Source organism: Psammomys obesus, unplaced genomic scaffold (assembly GCF_907164565.1).
Source record: "Psammomys obesus unplaced genomic scaffold, mPsaObe1.curated_primary_1811, whole genome shotgun sequence".
NCBI classification, from domain to species: domain Eukaryota; kingdom Metazoa; phylum Chordata; class Mammalia; order Rodentia; family Muridae; genus Psammomys; species Psammomys obesus.
The window spans coordinates 19,249,576-19,268,601 of record NW_026596040.1 but is presented as its reverse complement, the minus strand read 5'-3'; the positions used below and the strand labels follow the sequence as shown (position 1 = coordinate 19,268,601).

The window sequence follows — 19,026 nt, the reverse complement described above, 5'->3', positions numbered from 1 at the left end:
GACCATAGCTCTCCAGTAGTGGCTGGGACCTGGAGATAAACTACCTCATGCATGTCCCCATTTTAGTTTTCTCGATCTTGTACAGGTCTTGTGCAAGTTACCACAGGTGCTATGAGTTCTTTCATGTGACAACCATGTTATGTCCAGAGAGCAGCATGCCACAGCACTCCTCTCCAACAAATGATAGTTTGATACATGCATGAACACATGTAAACATGGGAAGAAGACTCTTTGATTGTTACTTTGAAAATCTGAGCCATATTGCCAGAACTGTAAAATCTGAAAAGGAAGAACTATTTCAGAATTCTTTTAGGCACGTAGATCTCTACTTGCGACACAAGTCTTTCAAGTGGACTGTCTTTTAAATTTTATCAGTTTATTTTAAACACTGGGTTATTCAGTTTAAAAGGTGGCTTTTAAATTACTGTGATGAACAATAGTAACCAGCAAATGCCTTTTCCAGATGTGAATGAGTGTGACTTGAATCCCAATATCTGCATGTTTGGGGAATGCGAGAACACGAAGGGCTCTTTCATTTGCCACTGCCAGCTGGGCTATTCCGTGAAGAAGGGGACCACAGGGTGCACAGGTAGGATTCAACCCAGGTCTGCTCAGCTGCAGCTCCACAGGTCTCACAGGCTTCCATCACTTCAACACTCAACGTCCTTGGACCCCTGCATCCAAGAGCCCAGTCAACCAGGAGAAGACCGCCACTGTGATGAGTCTTAATTACACCATGCATCACCCCTGAGGTGCATACTGCCCGGACCACCCGGTAGGGAGGAAGGAGTGGTGAGTCTGCCCTGCCTCTGGCGCATCTGGCCACATTGTTCAGTTGGCTCAGCTTGACTGCTGCCCAAATGGAGGACCCATGTAAGGCAGGAACATCAAAGCAGGGGTTCTCATCCCTCCTAACGCTGCAACCCTTTCATACAGTTCCTCGTGTTGTGGTGACCCCCAAGCCGAAGATTATTTCCATTGTTACTTCATAACTGTAATTTTGCTAGTGTTAGGAAGTGTGTGCAAACATCCACGTTTTCCAATGGTCTTAGGTGACCTCTGTGAAAGGGGTTGCCACCCACAGGTTGAGAGACAGTGGCTTAAATCATCTCATTTTTTCATTTGATTTGTACTGTTAAGCTGATAACATATTCTTAGGTTTGATTTGGACTTTTACTGCCTTACCTCCATGGTTTCTTCCTTTTACATTCTCTCTCTCCTTACCTCTCTCTTTTTTCTCTCTTCACTATTTTTGTTCACTCCATGAACTTTATATTCTGCCTCCTGATTTTTACTATTTGGTTTCATCCCTTCATGTACAGAAGGGACTAAGAGATGTCATGATCAAGGTTTGAGCTAGCTGTCCTCTGAAAGCTCCCTGTAATGTCCCTGTATGGTATTTTGCCCAGGACAGCAGTGAGGAGCTCAGGCCGCAGTGAAACCTTTAGCTGACTGGGCAGGAAAAGGTAGATGGTGAGGGCAGGTCTGTTGTGTGAGCATTACCAGTAAAGGGGACAGAAGTCAGTAGTGCTTGCTCTATGATTCCAGCGGTGGTGGCTTGTAGTCAGTGAACTGTTAGAACAGACACAGTTTGTACAAGTGTATACGTTATATGTACACACGTTCACACAGTTGTATATTTGCTGTCCAGTAGAGATACACTGCAAGGAATGTGTTCCTCAGATGACTCCATCATCATGTTAACATCAAAAAGCACACTTACTCAAGCACAGCTGTATGTCTAGGCATTGTAAGTTTATGGGACCATTGCCATGGACTTTGTTTGCCATTGGCCAAAATGTCACTGGGCTCCACATGACTGTACATAGCTGTATGTGTGTTTCTGTGTGATAATTACGAATGTAAACACATGCTGGTAAGCATTAATCCCCGCCCAAGCGACATCTGCAGAGAACATTCTTCACATATTCCCAGAGAAGAAAAAAAGTACACACATAAGTGATAATTTACGAAAACTCTAAATGTATACAGTATTGTATATATTCATACAGTATATATATATATAATACAGTATTGATTGGAGTGTGTAGTACTGGGAATTGAACTTAGGTATTCATACATGATGTGAAGCAAGCGTCCTACCACTGAGTCACATAACTTAAAATGAAGGATGGCTTTTTTTTTTTTCCTTAAGTCAGGCTCAATCTTACCTTCATGAAAAATATATGATAAATAGAAAGGAATAATAGAAAGGATAATAAAAAGGAACAGCACAGTTTTTCTCAAAAATCTCTCTCGGAATGTGTGTCTTACCACATTCTTCCCACGGAGTTTTGTCTAGGCCTTTGTAACGTGGAGGCTGCCACTCATCCAGCAGCTGCAATTTCTCGAAAGTTCCAGCGGGAAGTGGCTAGCAAGTCCTTGTAGAGAAGGGCTTGTTTGGTCATGATTGTGAAGTTTTTTTACATCTTATTGGAATAAAAGAGAGTTAAAGACAAAAGCAGTATTGATAAGTTTTTTTTGTTTTTGTTGTTTTTCTTGTTGTTTTCTCCACAGTCCTATGTTTATCCTAAATTGTCTTTTCAGAAACATACTTCGAAGTAGAATTAATTAGCTCATGCTTTATCTTTTTTTTTTTTTTTTCTTTTTTAACTCTGTTGCCTCAGACGTGGACGAGTGCGAAATTGGCGCCCACAACTGTGACATGCACGCCTCGTGCCTGAATGTCCCCGGGAGCTTCAAGTGCAGCTGCAGAGAGGGCTGGGTGGGAAACGGCATCAAATGTATTGGTGAGTGTGCCAACGGAGGGACCCTCCTCGAAGGGCTGGCGCTCTTCATGGCTCCTCACTGCACACGTTGTTAACCCATGGATTCTAACAAGATCGCGCTCCCCACCTCCCATTTATTCTCTCAGAAATCGAATCTGTCTTCGTGGTAGGAAGAATTTCCGCCTGAGTGCTTCCTTTAGCTTTCATATAAATGGTAAAATTACAACAGGATGCTTTGGCATCTGCTTTTCCATGCATGTTGCTCAGTTAAAAAAAAGATTTTATATATATTTGATGTGCAGCCAGTGATCTCAACATCTGTAACGTGAAAAATAGCTGATGTGTTCTCCCAGTCTTCTGATAGAGTAATCAGTGAGATTTGAAAGCCAGTGAAATAGATGGAGGAAACAAAGGGGTTTTTTCACATGGTCTTAAGATAAGAGGAAGTAGACAATTCTTAGTAGATAGGATTGTTTTTACGGGCAAAGCTGAGTATTTTCTTGAGAAGTTTAACTTGTAAAAGACAGAACAGGGAAATCTTTTTCCCCGAATTCTATAACTCTTATGCTGAAGCCCAATAGTACTGTGTAGCCTCGAGGCAGGGTACTGGATTATATCCTGGGTGTCATGCATGGAGCTGTTTAATATGCTCATGATGTAACAATAAAAAATATTTCCAGCTGGTAATAATTTACCCTGGTCAATTTTAAATAGAAAGAAAAGACAAGCCATATGAGCTGACCTCCCCATGATGACGTCTCAGGAAATGCTTATGGGCCCACAGTAAGGATTAAACAAACAAACAAAAAAAAAAAAACCCTTAATATCACTTACCAATAATGTAAATTAATTTGAGTGAAGCTTGCCTATCCAGCCGAAGGTTTCATTCTTGTCAAATGTTTAAAGCCAGCTACAGAGTATGTATTATCATAGTTTCAAAATGATTTTGGCTGTGTCACACCCTATGTCAGCTTCTATGAGTCTAATGGAAGCCCCTTTCCAGGACAGCCACTCCTGCTAACATCAGTCTTCTGACTTTATAGGCCAGTGGTCACTCCCATTCTTCTTGTCCCATGTGCCTGCTGCTTTTCTTTTAGTTTCCATCTTATGTGCTTCATGTCCATCTGTCAGTCTGGCCAGCTATCCCAAGACTGCTTGGCCCCAGAATGAGATTTTGTAGGGTTGAGGCACCTTTCCCTCTTCATCCCTGCTCAGTCACTTCCTTCCCATAGCTGTCTCCTCCCCCCTGCTCTGACCCTTCTCCTCCTCACCCACCTCAGCTTCCTTCACCCTCCTCCTCCTGTCCCCTTCCCTCTCAATCCCCCATTCCCTCCTCCCCATCTTCCTTCTCCCCTTTCCCTTTTGCCCTCCCTTCACCACCCCCCATTTTCACCCCCTAATCCTCCTACAACTTATTCTTCAGACAGCAAAAGAAACTTAAGCCTTTTCTCAACAATTGACACTTAACTCTTTAAATTTAGGAGAAACCACAGCTTCCATGGTTTCCAAGTCACTGCAGCATTTTTTTTAGCTTCAGCTTTCACTGCATTAGCCCCTGCAACTGTGCTTTGCCTCTCCAACTGCTGTTAATGCCACATTCCATGCTTTTCCTCTTTGGTGGCCCTCTCTGTGTTCTTCTCTATGAGGAAAACCCTTTTCTCCTTCTACTCAGTAAGGTCATGCCTCCTCATACTTGGGAAGGGGATGTGGGGAGGTCTGGAGTTGTTGAAAAATTACTCCTTCAATGGGCCTTTCTTGTTCCCTGTAATCCCAATTAGGTTGTATCTGTAACCTTCTTCATTGTGGATAGAAAGGTACATAATTTTATCTTTTCTGTATTTGACATCCATCTTTTCTCACAGACTGTTAGTTCCATGAGATCAAGAACCATATCTCTCCTCCCTTCTTATAAAATACATTTACAACTGTATGCTAATTCTCTGTTGTGAAGACCAGTGGTATCTTAAGTAGATTCTCTTACAGTGATAAGGGACCCAGTAGTAAGAGCCGCGATAGGTGGAGGTCAGAGTGAGCTCTGCCTCCAGTTTTCCTCAAGTGTCTTTGTAAATACTCCACGCAGTGCTTGGAATCAGTAGCTGGGGCCCCAGTGTCCAAGTTTTTGGTGTGGCTTATAGTGTCCACAAGCCAAAACCTTCCATTGCATTAGACTGCGCCACCCTCACCTCTGATCTTCCTGTGTGCCCGCTCCCCACACAGATCTGGATGAATGTTCCAATGGAACCCACCAGTGCAGCATCAACGCTCAGTGTGTCAACACCCCAGGCTCATACCGATGCGCCTGCGCGGAGGGTTTCACGGGAGATGGCTTCACTTGCTCAGGTGAGTGACAAGCCTGGGTGAGCTCACATGTGTCCAACTCCAAACAACCAGACACGCTCTCCCTGTTGTAAGAAAACTATGGAGGAGACTAGCGTGACTGCCTCTGTGCTTATACTTGACCTACGAATGAGCACACACCTCTTTCACCCGTTAAACACAGAAGCCTGAAGAGGATTCCAGGGCACAGGTGGACGTTTTAAAGTAATGTGCTGTAGTGACTATCATTATCTCTTACTCGTTTATAAAGAAACTGATCAGGAAAATGCAGGCTTTCTGTAGGACACCCGAGTTCACAGCATGTCCTTGCTTACTCTGGTGTAAATCTAAGCACATGAGTAGCCCCTGTGGCTTCAGTGTTTCTCATTTTAAAATAGGGACGGTGGCCACAGCAGCATTCTTTTGTCGATAAGTGGGGGAACTTCCTCTCTGGTAGATGGGATGAGCAGTTGAGTAGTCTCCTGAAAAGATGTGTCATCAAAGCCGCTTATCCTCCTCTAGCTTTTCTCCCATTTTTGAAAGGATTAAATGGATTAATAAGAGCAAATGACTTAGGCAACCACCAAGTAAGAGTCAGTATGTACTGGCTGCTATTTGGCTCCTGCCCCTCAAGGGTGAAATGTTCTCTCATTGTACACATATTTAAGACTCAGGCAAGAAACTTTCCACTTTCCAAGCTGGATGTCTCTCAGCTGATGTCCATTCACACTTTAATCTCCTAAGACTGAATCTGTAATTATTCGCACAGAGGGCACGCTCATCAGTTGCAGGTGCCCCCTTTAAGAAAGCGTGTATATTCGGTACACCCTGTCTTTAAAGTATTGGCTACTTCGTATTCCCTGGACTTGTGTGTGCTGTAGTGTCAGAGAAATAATAGTTTTGGTGGCAAACACTCTGCAGTAAGAATGGGGCTCAGTGGGCCCCTTGTAGCTCTTCTGGTTGCTGTCTAAAGTGGGTGCGGGGAGCCCCGATTTTCCTGGTGAACTCAATGAAAACCGCTCTCCAGGTAACTGCCACCCTACCAAGCTCAGTAAGCACTGATTTCTGCCCTTCTTCCCTTTGCTGCCCCATAGACGTAAGTGAACCATCTTGAAGGTCTATGAAAAGCGTTCGCCTGTGTCATTTTGATGGGACATTAGTGACAGGAAGGAAACTTTATAAATGGTGTCTCTAATTTTCCTTTTGCTTCAGCCAGGGGAATGGGAAAATGCATTGCCCTGTTTTCAAACAAATGAACATAATTCCAGAGCTCTTGGTCGTATCTACGAACATTGCTTTAATACTGACTTTTCAATGGGTATGAAGGAGAGCTGAGAGAACCCACCAATCGATAGTGTAGCTGAGAGCTCAGGTGTAACTTGAGGAGCTCGGGTCTCAGGCCAGGCACCCTAACTCCAGTGAATGGAGTTAAATGTTGCTTCATATTAATGAACAACTCCAGCCACTGAAAAAAAGGAAAAAGAAAAAAGAAAAACTGGCTTCTTTGGGAAGAAAATGTGTGGTGAAATCTGGAGCTCAACGGAGATGTCTTTTTCCTCTGCAGACGTTGACGAGTGTGCGGAAAATATAAACCTCTGTGAAAATGGCCAGTGCCTGAACGTCCCGGGAGCTTACCGCTGCGAGTGTGAGATGGGCTTCACCCCAGCCTCAGACAGCAGGTCCTGCCAAGGTGGGTCGTCAGGCATCCAATTCATTTTCCAGTTGGATCAGCTGCTGCAAACGAAACCACGAGTGGGGCTGGAACGCGCCCCGCCTGGAAGCAGAATACACGGCACATGCTGCACACATAAAAGCCGCTCGTTTAAGCATGAGTTCTTTTGTGGAATGAATAATGAGGAAGGCCAGCTTTCATCTCTTATGAAATTTTTCTGGCCAAGAGCCAATAGTTGGAAGTTTGGTGGTAGTGGCAGCTGTTGCTTCTTCTCCTTCTCCTGCTTCGGCTTCTCCTTCTCGTCCTCCTTCCCACCTTCCTCCTCCTCCTCCTCCTCTTTCTCCTCATCTTCTTTTTCCTTCTCCTCTTCCTCCTTCTCCTTCTGCTTCTTCTCCTCCTCCTTTTTCTTATTCTTCTTTTGCTTCTGCTTCTTTTAAAAACCATTTCTTCTTTTCTTTCATGTCAGTAAATGAATGACATGTGACACACCTCTCCAGTTTTTCAATGGTGATCTATCATCGCCTGCCTCTGCCAACTGTACTTACTACATGTGGGAAAGTCTAAGTAGCCTGTTTCTGGCATTTATTTTCATGTTTGTCTGTGGTGTGCTGTGTCTGAGAATGGAAGCCCATACACCCACCAAGGACTTGTTCACCTCTGCTCAAGAGTAAAAAAACCAAACCAAACCAAACTAACAACAACAAAAAACATCATTTCTTTTTCCTAAAACTGGGGCTTTATGTCTACTATACTATTTGTCCAAGGGGGAAAAATTGGATTTTTCTTGCTAGTTGGAGATACAGTTGACATTCTATGTAGTTTCTCCATCAAATTGCTGTAAGAAATATAATATGAATGAAGAATAAAAAAAACTCAGTTTTTTTGTGAGATCATTGAGCTTCAACAAAATTTGTCATTTGTACAAAAAAAAGGTGACCCCCCCCCCAGCTCTAACTCGGTTCCTCCTCTTCCTTTTCCTTTCCCCACTCAAGCTCAAGCTAGCTAATGGGCAAAGATGATAAAATGAAACAGATTTCAGGCCCTTCCCCACCACAGTGTGAAAGAAATGGCAAGCACCGACACACAGACACACAAACACATCATCCGTATCAGCCAAACACAGACTGTACTGGGGAAATGTAATATTTAAAAATCATTTTTAAAAGAATTGTTTCCTTTAAAAAAGAACGACTTTCCTAATGTAGCTTAAAATATTACGCGTAGGCTGAATCCTTTCAGTCCTGGGCAACTGACATATTAAAATGCCCACCCTCTTTTGTGGTTACGAACATAGTATTTCCCAAGCCCTGCCGCTACTCCGCATTGCGCCTTTGTTTTCATGTGCATGTAAGAGTGATAACGTCAAAGGCATTGCCCTTGGGCTTCGGCCTCATGAGATAGTTGTATAAGCTGAGTTGCTGATTTTAGTAGAGCCTTCTATTTTAGATTTTTATCTTCGATCACATGGCTAAGCGTGTTGTGGAGTAGGGTGGTGTGTGGAAGTGTGAGTGGGCGTGCAGGTGTAGATTCGGGTGCCTATGGAACCCACAAGAGGGTGGCAAATCCATGAGCTGGATTTGCAAGTGGGGTGAGTCACTCAGCATGGCTTCCAGGAATTGAACTTGGGTCCTCTGGAAGAGCAGCACACAGTCTTTTTTTTATTATTATTAATTACACTTTATTCATTTTGTATCCCCCCATAAGCCCTTCCCTCCTCCCCTCCCGATCCCACCCTCCCTCCCCTTTCTGCATGCATGCCCCTCCCCAAGTCCACTGATAGGGGAGGTTCTCCTCTCCTTTCTGATCTTAGTCTATCAGTTCTCATCAAAAGTGGCTGCATTGTCCTCTTCTGTGGCCTGGTAAGGCTGCTCCCCCCTCAGGGGGAGGTGATCAAAGAGCAGGCCAATCAGATTATGTCAGAGACAGTCCCTCTTCCCATTACTAGGTAACCCACTTGGACACTGAACTGCCATGGGCTACATCTGTGCAGGAGTTCTAGGTTATCTCCATGAATAGTCCTTGGTTGGAGTATGAGTCTCTGGGAAGTTCCCTGTGTTCAAATTTTCTTGTTTTGTTGCTCTCCTTGTGGAGTTCCTGTCCTCTCCAGCTCTTACCATTTCCCACTTCTTACATAAAATTCCATTCACTCTGCCCGACAGTTGGCCATCAGGCTCAGCATCTGCTTTGATAGTCTGCAGGGCAGAGGCTTTCAGAGGCCCTCTGTGGCAGGTTCCTAGTTTGTTTCCTGTTTTCTTCTTCTGGCTTTCAGAGGCCCTCTGTAGCAGGTTCCTAGGTTGTTTCCTGTTTTCTTCTTCTGATGTCCATCCTCTTTGCCTTTCAGGTGGGGATTGAACATTTTAGTTAGGGTCCTCTCTCTTGCTTAGTTTCTTTAGATGCACAGATTTTAGTGAGTTTGTCCTATGTTGTATGTCTACATGAGTGAGTATATACCGTGTGTGTCTTTTTGCTTCTGGGACAACTCACTCAGGATGATCCTTTCCAGGTCCCACCATTTACCTGCAAATTTCATGATTTCCTTATTTTTCATTGCTGAGTAATATTCCATTGTGTAGATGAACCACAATTTCTGCATCCATTCTTCAGTTGAGGGGCATCTGGGTTGTTTCTAGCTTCTGGCTATTACAAATAAAGCTGCTACAAACATGGTTGAGCAAATGTCCTTTTTGTGTACTTGAGCCTCTTTTGGATATATGCCTAGGAGTGGTATGGTTGGATCTTGAGGAAGCGCTATTCCTAGTTGTCTGAGAAAGTGCCAGATTGATTTCCAGAGTGGTTGTACAAGTTTACATTCCCACCGGCAGCGGAGAAGGGTTCCCCTTTCTCCGAAACCTCTCCAGCATGTGTTGTCACTTGAGTTTTTGATCTTGGCCATTCTCATGGGTGTAAGGTGAAATCTCAGGGTTGTTTTGATTTGCATTTCCCTAATGGCTAATGAGGTTGAACATTTCTTTAAGTGCTTCTCTGCCATTCGATATTTCTCTATTGAGAATTCTCTGTTTAGCTCTGTTCCCCATTTTTTAAGTGAATTACTTGCTTTGCTGCTTTTCAGCTTGTTTAGTTCTTTATATATACTGGATATGAGTCCTCTGTCAGATAAAGGGTTGGTGAAGATTCTTTCCCAATCTGTAGGCAGTCGCTTTGTTTTGATGACGGTGTCCTTTGCTTTACAGAAGCTTTTCAGTTTCATGAGGTTGCTGAGCTGCCTCTCCAGTTCTGTTGGGAGAGATATTTTATTAAAATACGTAGAAATTTATGGGTGTGGACCGTGTTATTTCATGGCATAAGGAACAGTATAAGTGATTCTGTGGTAACAGGTCAGATTGTAAAATAAATAAAAATGTAAAACTGTTAAAGACTTCTCACCAATATATTTAATATCTAGTGTTATATAATTTTATATTTCGTTTTTCCAATTACAAAATGTGTACTGTTTACACTAATTAGGTGGCCTCTTTCATTTGTTTTGATTTTTTTTAAATTTCACTCATTTGACGGGTTTGCATTTAATTTCTGTATTCTATTTATACTGCCTAGCTGGTACTTCCTGTTTGGGTATATTGTAATACAAACAGTTATAATATTAGACGCTCAGGTCTCAGGTGTAGCTCAATAGTAGGACACGTGCCTAGCATGTGTGAGTCTCTATGTTAGGTTCCTAGAACTACAGAAGGGGGGGTAGTATAAGATAGCATTGAACCAGATACTTGTTTTATATCTTATCCTATCAACAAACATGCCTTAGTTACCATTGATAGTATTTATCTAGAAAAAAATGACAAGGAAAAAAATGTTGCTGCTTATAAGTCTCTGAGAGTTAAATATCTTTGTAAATAGAAGATGACCTTATTTTTTGTCTTCAGATATTGATGAATGCTCCTTCCAAAACATTTGTGTCTTTGGAACGTGTAACAATTTGCCTGGGATGTTTCACTGTATTTGTGATGATGGCTATGAACTGGACAGGACAGGAGGAAATTGCACAGGTACTGACAGCCAGGATCAACTGTGTTCTCATTGCTTGACATAAGTATTCTATGCTAAATACATAAACTCATTTTTGTCTTTAATTATCTGTACATTTGGCTGCGCATGTTTCCAAAAAGAGAAAAGAATGTTTTAGTACATTTAATTTCTACTCTGGAATTTATTCATGTTTAGATAAGCATTTCCATCATTTAACACAAAACTAGGAATCATTCATATATGTGTATGAACATACATGAACTTTTACACACGTCATTTTTCTTAATTTTTCATAAAATTTATTGTAAGCAAACCTTACAAATAAAAAAAACAACACACACCAAAATTACCCAGAACCAAGGTCTATGCCTCTCACTGAGCTTTTGTATAGGCTGAACAGTGATTTTGAACCTGTGGAGCTTCTCGTTTTTTAAAGCCGATAATTTTTCTTCCTCAGAATTGCAACATTTAATTATTGCTTATATATTAAGATATTAAATGGCATTCTTGAAGATATCATTTTCTATGAGTTCCGGGCCTTTCTGGTCTACCTAGTGAATTTCAGACAAGCCAGGACTATGTAGTATAAATCCGTTGTCTCCCTATACTCTCCAAATACATGCACACACACATACACACACAGATGTATGCACCACACACGTGTGTACCACTCATACGTAAAATCCTCACCATTACAGAACCTACTCTGGGTTTATGATAAATCATTATTTTCACTTTGCTGAGTCCTTCACAATAATATTTAATGACTTGGAGAAAAGATCCACTCAGTTCATTGGAATAGCACTTTGTAGATAGAAGTAAAGATGTTAACATGGAAACATTAAATATTCACAGATATTGATGAGTGTGCAGACCCCATAAACTGTGTCAATGGCCTCTGTGTGAACACGCCTGGTCGCTATGAATGTAACTGCCCGCCTGACTTTCAGCTGAACCCTACCGGTGTTGGTTGCGTTGGTAAGTGAAAACTAAGTGAAGTAAGTAGAATCAGGTAGGTGGAGTCAAATATTTAAACTCACTTGACAATGAACTATGGTAAGTATTTGCTATAATTCATTTAAAGAAAAACAGCCTGTTCCCATAAGGAACACTTTAGATGATTCCAAGTTTATAATGTAAAAGACAATTGTGAGTGCAAAACCAAGCAAGGGGGGAAGCAGATATTTGAGTTAGTGAAGACTAAATCCTTACTAAAATAACCAATAATTCTTTTCAATGTAGATAGATTTAATCTTCTATAAACTCTACTTAAATTTATTTTAAAATATTGTAAAGGATCCACTGAATGCAGGCAGTAAAGGGCAAGGATAAATAACCATAAATTTCTGTCCTGGTTTTATATGCCAAAGATATTAACACACTGAATTTTATAGGTGTGTGTAAGATGTTCAGTGTAATATTGTTTGTGGTGACATAGATTTAGAAACCAGCTTAGTACACTCTACAGATTTTTTTAAAAGCTGAGGCATGAAGATTGGATATTAGAATGTAGCCTGTGCTCCAGACTAATCTCAAAACAAACAAGAATTATAAGCACTTGGACATCATAGAATCATGCACAGTTTATTCACAAAGCAAGTGTGATTAGACACTAAAACTCAGATACATGGCAGAAATGTCATTTATTTAAATTTTAAATGAGCATATTAAAAATTTTTTATGAGAACACATGCAAAAGCTACTAGCAGGACATTCAAATGGTCCAGTAGGAAAAGAAAAACAGGAACAGAGAAAAAAAATAGGGGGAAGAGGAAGGAAAGGATGTTGAATGAATTCAAACCTAACCTGGGAGGGACCTTGAGTTAACTCAGTTCTGTGTACCCAAGATTTGGCAACAGAAACAAATGAAAACAGTAAAGTATAACAATAAGCAGCAGCCAGATGGTTGTGGTGCGTGCAGCTGAAGTGAAAGGTACTTTGTGGACTCATAAAGACTTTCAAATACTCTGGTTGAGATGAGCACTCTTGGGGGTGGCCTGGCCTGAAGCAGTTCTGAAGAATTACTTTGGCTACAAAGGCAAAAACAGACTGGGCCAATGATGGAAGCTGAAATATGATTTAAGAAGCCATTGTAATAGTCTATGTTAAAAAAATAAAAAGGATGCTGATATCTAGAATTCAGGCTAAGGAAAAAGGTACTGGTGTCATTCTCCAGAAACATTTTGAAGATAAAGTTATCAAGCCTTATTATTACTCGTATGAAAAAGGAATGGGAAATACCAGAATATGGCAGCAAAACTGGAGAGCTGAAAAGGCTGAAAACTTCCATCAATTGAAAACCCCCAGGACTAGGGGAGAAAAAGTAAAACCGAGCTGTGAGTGGGGGAAAGATTATCCAGTTTAACTGCTGGAAAGGATAACCTGGAAATAACTCTCGAGAAAGAAATAAGCAGAAAGGTTTAGAACTCAGAAAAAAAAAGGTAAGAACTCTGAACTTGATAGTACTCAAGAGAAAAGGGAAAAGTACTGTTTAAAGCCGAGGTTCAAGATGGTAATGGTAAAGACAAGGCAATCTTCAGAAAACTGGATCCTTTCCCTAGAGAGATGTAGACTGACAAACTGTGCAAACGTTGCAGTGAAGGTTGACATGGAACCATCAGAGAATGCGGATGGAAGAGCAGAGCAGAATGAGATAGCCCGCTGCACACTTAGTTAAGTTGTCCTAGGTATGTCTCCAGTTCCTCACAAGCTGATGACACAGATTAATCATGCCCCAGTTCTCTTACATCCACACGATTTGAAACGTCCAGAGCACCCCCCCCCCCAAAAAAAAAAAAAAGCCTGTCTTGCTTATTCCATGTATACAGAAAACGGTTCGTGATCACTAGGGACTGCTGCCAGTCATCCTTTCTTACTGCCGACCCAATCTAAGTTTGAAGGCGAGGGGCGTGGACTCCAGGGACCCCCTTTAAATTATCCTTTCACTCTGCAGACAACCGCGTGGGCAACTGTTACCTCAAGTTTGGGCCTCGAGGAGACGGGAGTCTGTCCTGCAACACAGAGGTCGGGGTGGGCGTCAGTCGCTCCTCCTGCTGCTGCTCCCTGGGCAAGGCCTGGGGAAACCCCTGCGAGACGTGCCCGCCTGTAAATAGCAGTAAGTATGGAGGTGAACGCGGAAGAAGGGAATGCTCCAGCCCCGGGGTCTAGAAACAAGTTGCTATTGTCTTCTTGGACTGCGGGCGGTGGGAGGGGTGGGTTTGGACTGTTGTCAAAGGTTATGCTGAAATCCGCCAAGAGTGTTTTTATAGAAAAGGAATCTCAAGTTCCTTCCTTTCTATGTTCTTTTCGCCATTATGTTTCTCTAAAAATTTATCTTAACCACAATCCAATCTGAATGGTCATTATATCGATTCTCCATGGTATCACAGATGAAGGCCGTTCTCAGTTCTTCTTGGAGATGGTTAGTTCAGGTTCATAGGTAAAGCGTATCCTGAAGTCGGTCACAGAGCACTTTAAATAAAAACACGTGTTCCGATCTGCACCAAAACTAGACCTTTGTACCGTGGGGTCCTGGTGTTTTTTTTTTTTTTAATTGCCAAAATATTTGTGATATGAATTATCCAGAAGGAAGTGTTTTCTTTAAAATATACACATAAATGGCTTTTGTTATCCCAGTGTCTGCCATTGATGAAGTAATGATATTAGGGAGTAAAATGTGACATACATTAGTGAAAACGCATTTGAAAGGACACAAGGAAAAATACAGATTTCCCCCGAGGGTGTGCGAGTTGAGCCTGGCAGTGGCTGAATGTCTGCCGATGGTCTCAACCTCTGGGATCCATCCGGGAGTCAAACCTCTCGTTTTCCATTGTTTTGTAGCTGAATACTATACCCTGTGTCCTGGAGGTGAAGGCTTTAGGCCAAACCCCATCACAATCATCTTAGAAGGTAAGCTCACCGCCAGTGGCCACGTAGGCCCTCAGAAGGTAAAAAGCTTGGTTTAGAGGGAAGCAGGGACAAAAGTCGGTGTGAGGCAACTCCAGCAGGATTCTTGGGTGGAATTACAGGTGGGCAGTCTGCCGCGCGCACTCTCGGCCACGGTTTACCAAAAAGTAGCCGTCCACTGCGGGCATCTGGTGTCCGGTTGCTGTGCAGAGAAACCCTTGTCGCGTTGTCCCCCGCCAATCCCCCACAGCTTGCTCCCACTACTCTCCTCAAGAAACAGCAGTTAGTTCTGCAGCAATGACAAGAAACTCGCAGTCAGAACGCACCCAGCACCGAGGGGCATTCCTTCGGGGGCAAGACGCCGTGTTTGAAGACGGCGCTCTTGACTCTGGTCATGATGCCTACCGCTAATGCGCTCTCTCTCCTCTCGCAGATATCGACGAGTGTCAGGAGTTACCAGGTCTCTGCCAGGGTGGAAACTGCATCAACACTTTTGGGAGTTTCCAGTGTGAGTGCCCACAGGGCTACTACCTGAGCGAGGAAACACGCATCTGTGAAGGTGAGGGAAGCTGGGGCGGTTCCCCTCCACAGCGTCTCCCCCTGGCCCTGCACTCCACAGGAGGGATCTGCTGAGACCCTTGATTTACTAAAAATTAAAAAAAAAGAAAAAATCCGAGTAAGATGGCTGGTGAAACATAAATTGAAAATGGAATTATAATGTGAAGGTTAGTTGCAGGGGAACACTGAGAATCATTTTAAGTAGAAACAGGGTGACCTACATGTGGCTGTCAGTTAATGGTCAGTTGTTTTTAAACGGCGGCTAGAACATGAAGAAGCTGAAATGTTGTGCAGATCCTTTCTCTCCCCGTGCCACTTATCAGTCGTGATCTTATTTTTTAGGGACCATTACTGCTCCAAGTTGTGGCTGGAGATGTAACCTGAGTGTTTGGGTAGGATGAGGGGCTGTTTGTAAAGCCAAACAAGAAAGACCAGAGCATCATTGCTTCTGTCGCCAGCCTTTAGCTTTGGACTTGTCAGCCAAATGCCTCAGAAAGAAATGTGACTTAATAAGGAAAACAACCAGCAGCTTCCCTGCACTGAGAACCTGTCAGGGGCTTCTACTTTGAAAGGAGGATCTCATAGCTCGCATTCAGTTTAAAGTTGCTGCTAAAATTTAATTCAAATGGCACAGAAAAAAAAAAAAAAAAACAAAACAGAGTTCAAAGAAATCCCGCTTAGAGAATGTGAATTCCCACAAATGTATACAGGCATGAGGCAAATTGTTCTGGTTTTTGTTTCTTAATTTATTTATTTTTTTGCCGCTTTAGTCTATTTTTATAATTCTTGGTATTTTTAGAAAAGGGGTCTTTTAATCTTTTTTTAAGGCATGTGTTTCTGTGGCATGTAAATGTGAACACGTCCTGAGTGGGTATTTTTATTTTTATTTCTGAATCTTATAAACACGGAACTAGGGGATCCCCCGGGCTCTGTTCAGTAAACTACATGGTGTGAACTCAGAGAACAAACGTAACTCCCAGGTATTCTTGCCCGTTGCAGATATTGATGAATGCTTTGCCCACCCTGGCGTGTGCGGCCCCGGAACCTGCTACAACACCCTGGGAAATTATACTTGCATTTGCCCACCTGAGTACATGCAAGTCAACGGAGGTCACAACTGCATGGGTCAGTAGCCATCACTGAGATTAGCTACTCGGGTCAAAGTTGCTGGGTTTTGTACCTACAGAACTTACGGTCTCAGAAGTACTTTTCAGAATGTTGGGAAACCAGATCCCTTTGAGTGAGGAAATATTTCAGAGGCCTATGAACTGCTGTTCTAGCTCAAGCTCTTAATCTTTCCCCACAGTTACATATTCTGTAAATCTGAGGTTTAGGAAAAAAACAAAACACCTTAGGTTTAAGCATTAGAGTTACAGATCTTAGATAATTTTGATCCTCCATATATATAAGAGGACATTTAATTTTCAATACTTAATTCTTTTTTCAATTAAATTAATTAATGAATATTTTGATGACTATTTTACTAGAAAAATAAGTACAGGACAAAAAAAAATTGTTGTCTCTGAGAAACTATCCTTAAAATACCTTGCCTGAAAGCAGGAGATGTGCATCTGAAAAAAGGATGAAAATAACAGATGTTTCCCAGAGTTGTAGCACCCAGGAAAGCTGGCTGCAAACAAGTCGGTTAGCCACTGCTCACCGCCCTCGCTGCCTCGCTGATCAATTTCTCCCCATGCAGACATGAGGAAAAGCTTTTGCTACCGAAGCTATAACGGGACCACTTGTGAAAACGAGTTACCTTTCAATGTGACAAAGAGGATGTGCTGCTGCACGCACAATGTTGGCAAAGCCTGGAACAAACCCTGTGAGCCGTGCCCGACGCCGGGAACGGGTAAGCGCCTCAGCTCGCACTTTCCCGATGACTTTGTCAGGGACATGGCAACGGTGGCGCGGTGTATTGTAGCCAGAGGGGCTCAGTTCCGAAGAGGTCCAAACGCGTGCTGTGGCCCTGTTTCCCCAAATGGCATGACCCACTTTGGGAGCCAAAAACTAACTTCTGAGACATATGTTGCATAAACTCCAAATCTTGCAAAATGCCACCACCGCTAGCTAGAGTTGATAGATTTGGTCTATATACAATCGCCATCAAATAATACTACCATTTAGTTAGTTAGTTATCCGTTTACTCATCAAATGGATTTATTTAGAAACTATTGTCATTGTGCTTGATATAGAAGTAGATTATATTGGTACAAAGTCACCAAAAAGCTGGCAACTTCAATAATAATTATTTAAAGTAAATCTTGAAAACTATGTAAAAAAGTATTTGATGAAGAAACTTTGCTTGAAGAATATGTCAAAAAAGAAAAAGCATTTGATTTTAAAAGATGCATAAAACAAACCATTACTATGTTCCTTGTGGGGGCTGGAGAGGTGGCTCAGCAGCTGAGAGCACTGTCTGCTCTTTCAGAGGTTCTGAGTTCAGTTCTCAGCAACAACATGGTGACTCATAAGCATCTATACTGGGATCTGATGCCCTCTTCTGGCATTCAGGTGACCCACAGATAGAGCACCCATATGTGTAAAATAAATAAATAAATCGTTAAAAAAAAATGTTCCTCAGCTTATCCCAGACATGGAAGGAACCTTTAAAGCATGCCAATACATCTTAAAACTATTTTGTTATTGTACGTGCATGGGTGTTTTCCATTATGTTTGTCCCTGTGCCTGCTGCCTGCAGAAGCCAGAAGAGGGCATTGAATCTCCAAGTGTACGGGTTATGGATGGTTGTGATCTGCCACGTTGGGGCTGGGAATTGAACCCAAAAGAGTAGACAGTGCCCCTAGCCACGGAGTCGTGTCTCCAAGCCTGGCATGGGAGGATTTTTCACTAGCACAAATTCCACTGAAGAAGAAAATGAAAAGAAAAAGAAACATCACAGAGATAAAAAAAAAAAAAAAAACCAAGCACTTGCCTTTATATTACTTTTTGTCTAGACCTTATACGGCATATATAAAGGATGTTAGTTTTTCATAGTTACAGAAGCTGGAAGTTGAACGGAGAAGACAGAAGAAGCCGGCCATACATTTTTTGACCAGACATTGGCACGGCATACAGTGAAGCACTTTACTTACGAGGGTGCTGAAATGAATTCAAGGGGAGAGGAGCGGACAAGTAGCGACTCAAATTCATCAGCATGCTTTTTTCAAATTACCTGACTGGCCCATCTTAGGGAGACAGATTTATACTGGCTCATGTTTCTGAGAGCCAAGCAGAGCAATTTGGTTCAGTGCAGTAGAAGCTTAAGGTAGCTGTTCACAGCTGTGGACCAGGAGGCAGAGGATGGAGGCAGAAGCCAGAAGCAGGTATGACCCCTAAAGACAACCCCACCTGACTGACTTCCGCCCGGAGTGCCCCATCTCTGATGCTCTACCGCCTTCAAATAGCAGCCTTGATTAAAAGCTAGAGGCCAAGCGTCCTCCAGGTGATCTGGGCAGGGGCACTTCAGATCCGCACTTGTGGCAGCTTTCAGACGGGTGTGTCCCTCGCCCATTTGTGTTCCATAAGGTGAAGACATTCTCACCATTCTAGGCTATAAAGCTCCATGAGTCAAGGTCCAAGATTACTGGTTTGGGATATTTTTTTTTCTCAGTGAAAGGAACTGAAGGGCTTAGGTTTGGGGTGCAGCTGTACATGCACATCAGAATGCTGTCATGTGTATGACCCAAGTAGAGGATTTACCCTTTCTGATGACTCCTTCTGTGGAAAACAGGGTGAAAACAGTGGCAGGAGCTATTCCATGTGGGTACCATGCTGTCTAAGGAGTCAAAATAAATAGGTAGGTAGGTAGGTAGATAGATAGATAGATAGATAGATAGATAGATAGATAGATAGATAGAT

The 19,026-nt window shown here is 42.5% G+C and overlaps 1 protein-coding gene across 1 annotated transcript in view; it reads left to right on the top strand.

Annotated features, from left to right (window-relative positions):
• The window catches only part of Fbn2 (fibrillin 2), a 215,755-nt gene that overhangs the window by 156,486 nt on the left and 40,243 nt on the right, over nucleotides 1-19,026 (top strand). Inside the window, exons 31-41 of the mRNA XM_055622919.1 lie at nucleotides 464-589; nucleotides 2,628-2,750; nucleotides 4,947-5,069; nucleotides 6,610-6,735; nucleotides 10,599-10,721; nucleotides 11,557-11,679; nucleotides 13,655-13,816; nucleotides 14,542-14,610; nucleotides 15,041-15,166; nucleotides 16,165-16,290; nucleotides 16,865-17,017. Of these exons, the coding sequence (XP_055478894.1) occupies nucleotides 464-589; nucleotides 2,628-2,750; nucleotides 4,947-5,069; nucleotides 6,610-6,735; nucleotides 10,599-10,721; nucleotides 11,557-11,679; nucleotides 13,655-13,816; nucleotides 14,542-14,610; nucleotides 15,041-15,166; nucleotides 16,165-16,290; nucleotides 16,865-17,017 (1,380 nt within the window). The remainder of the gene's footprint in view (nucleotides 1-463; nucleotides 590-2,627; nucleotides 2,751-4,946; nucleotides 5,070-6,609; nucleotides 6,736-10,598; nucleotides 10,722-11,556; nucleotides 11,680-13,654; nucleotides 13,817-14,541; nucleotides 14,611-15,040; nucleotides 15,167-16,164; nucleotides 16,291-16,864; nucleotides 17,018-19,026) is intronic.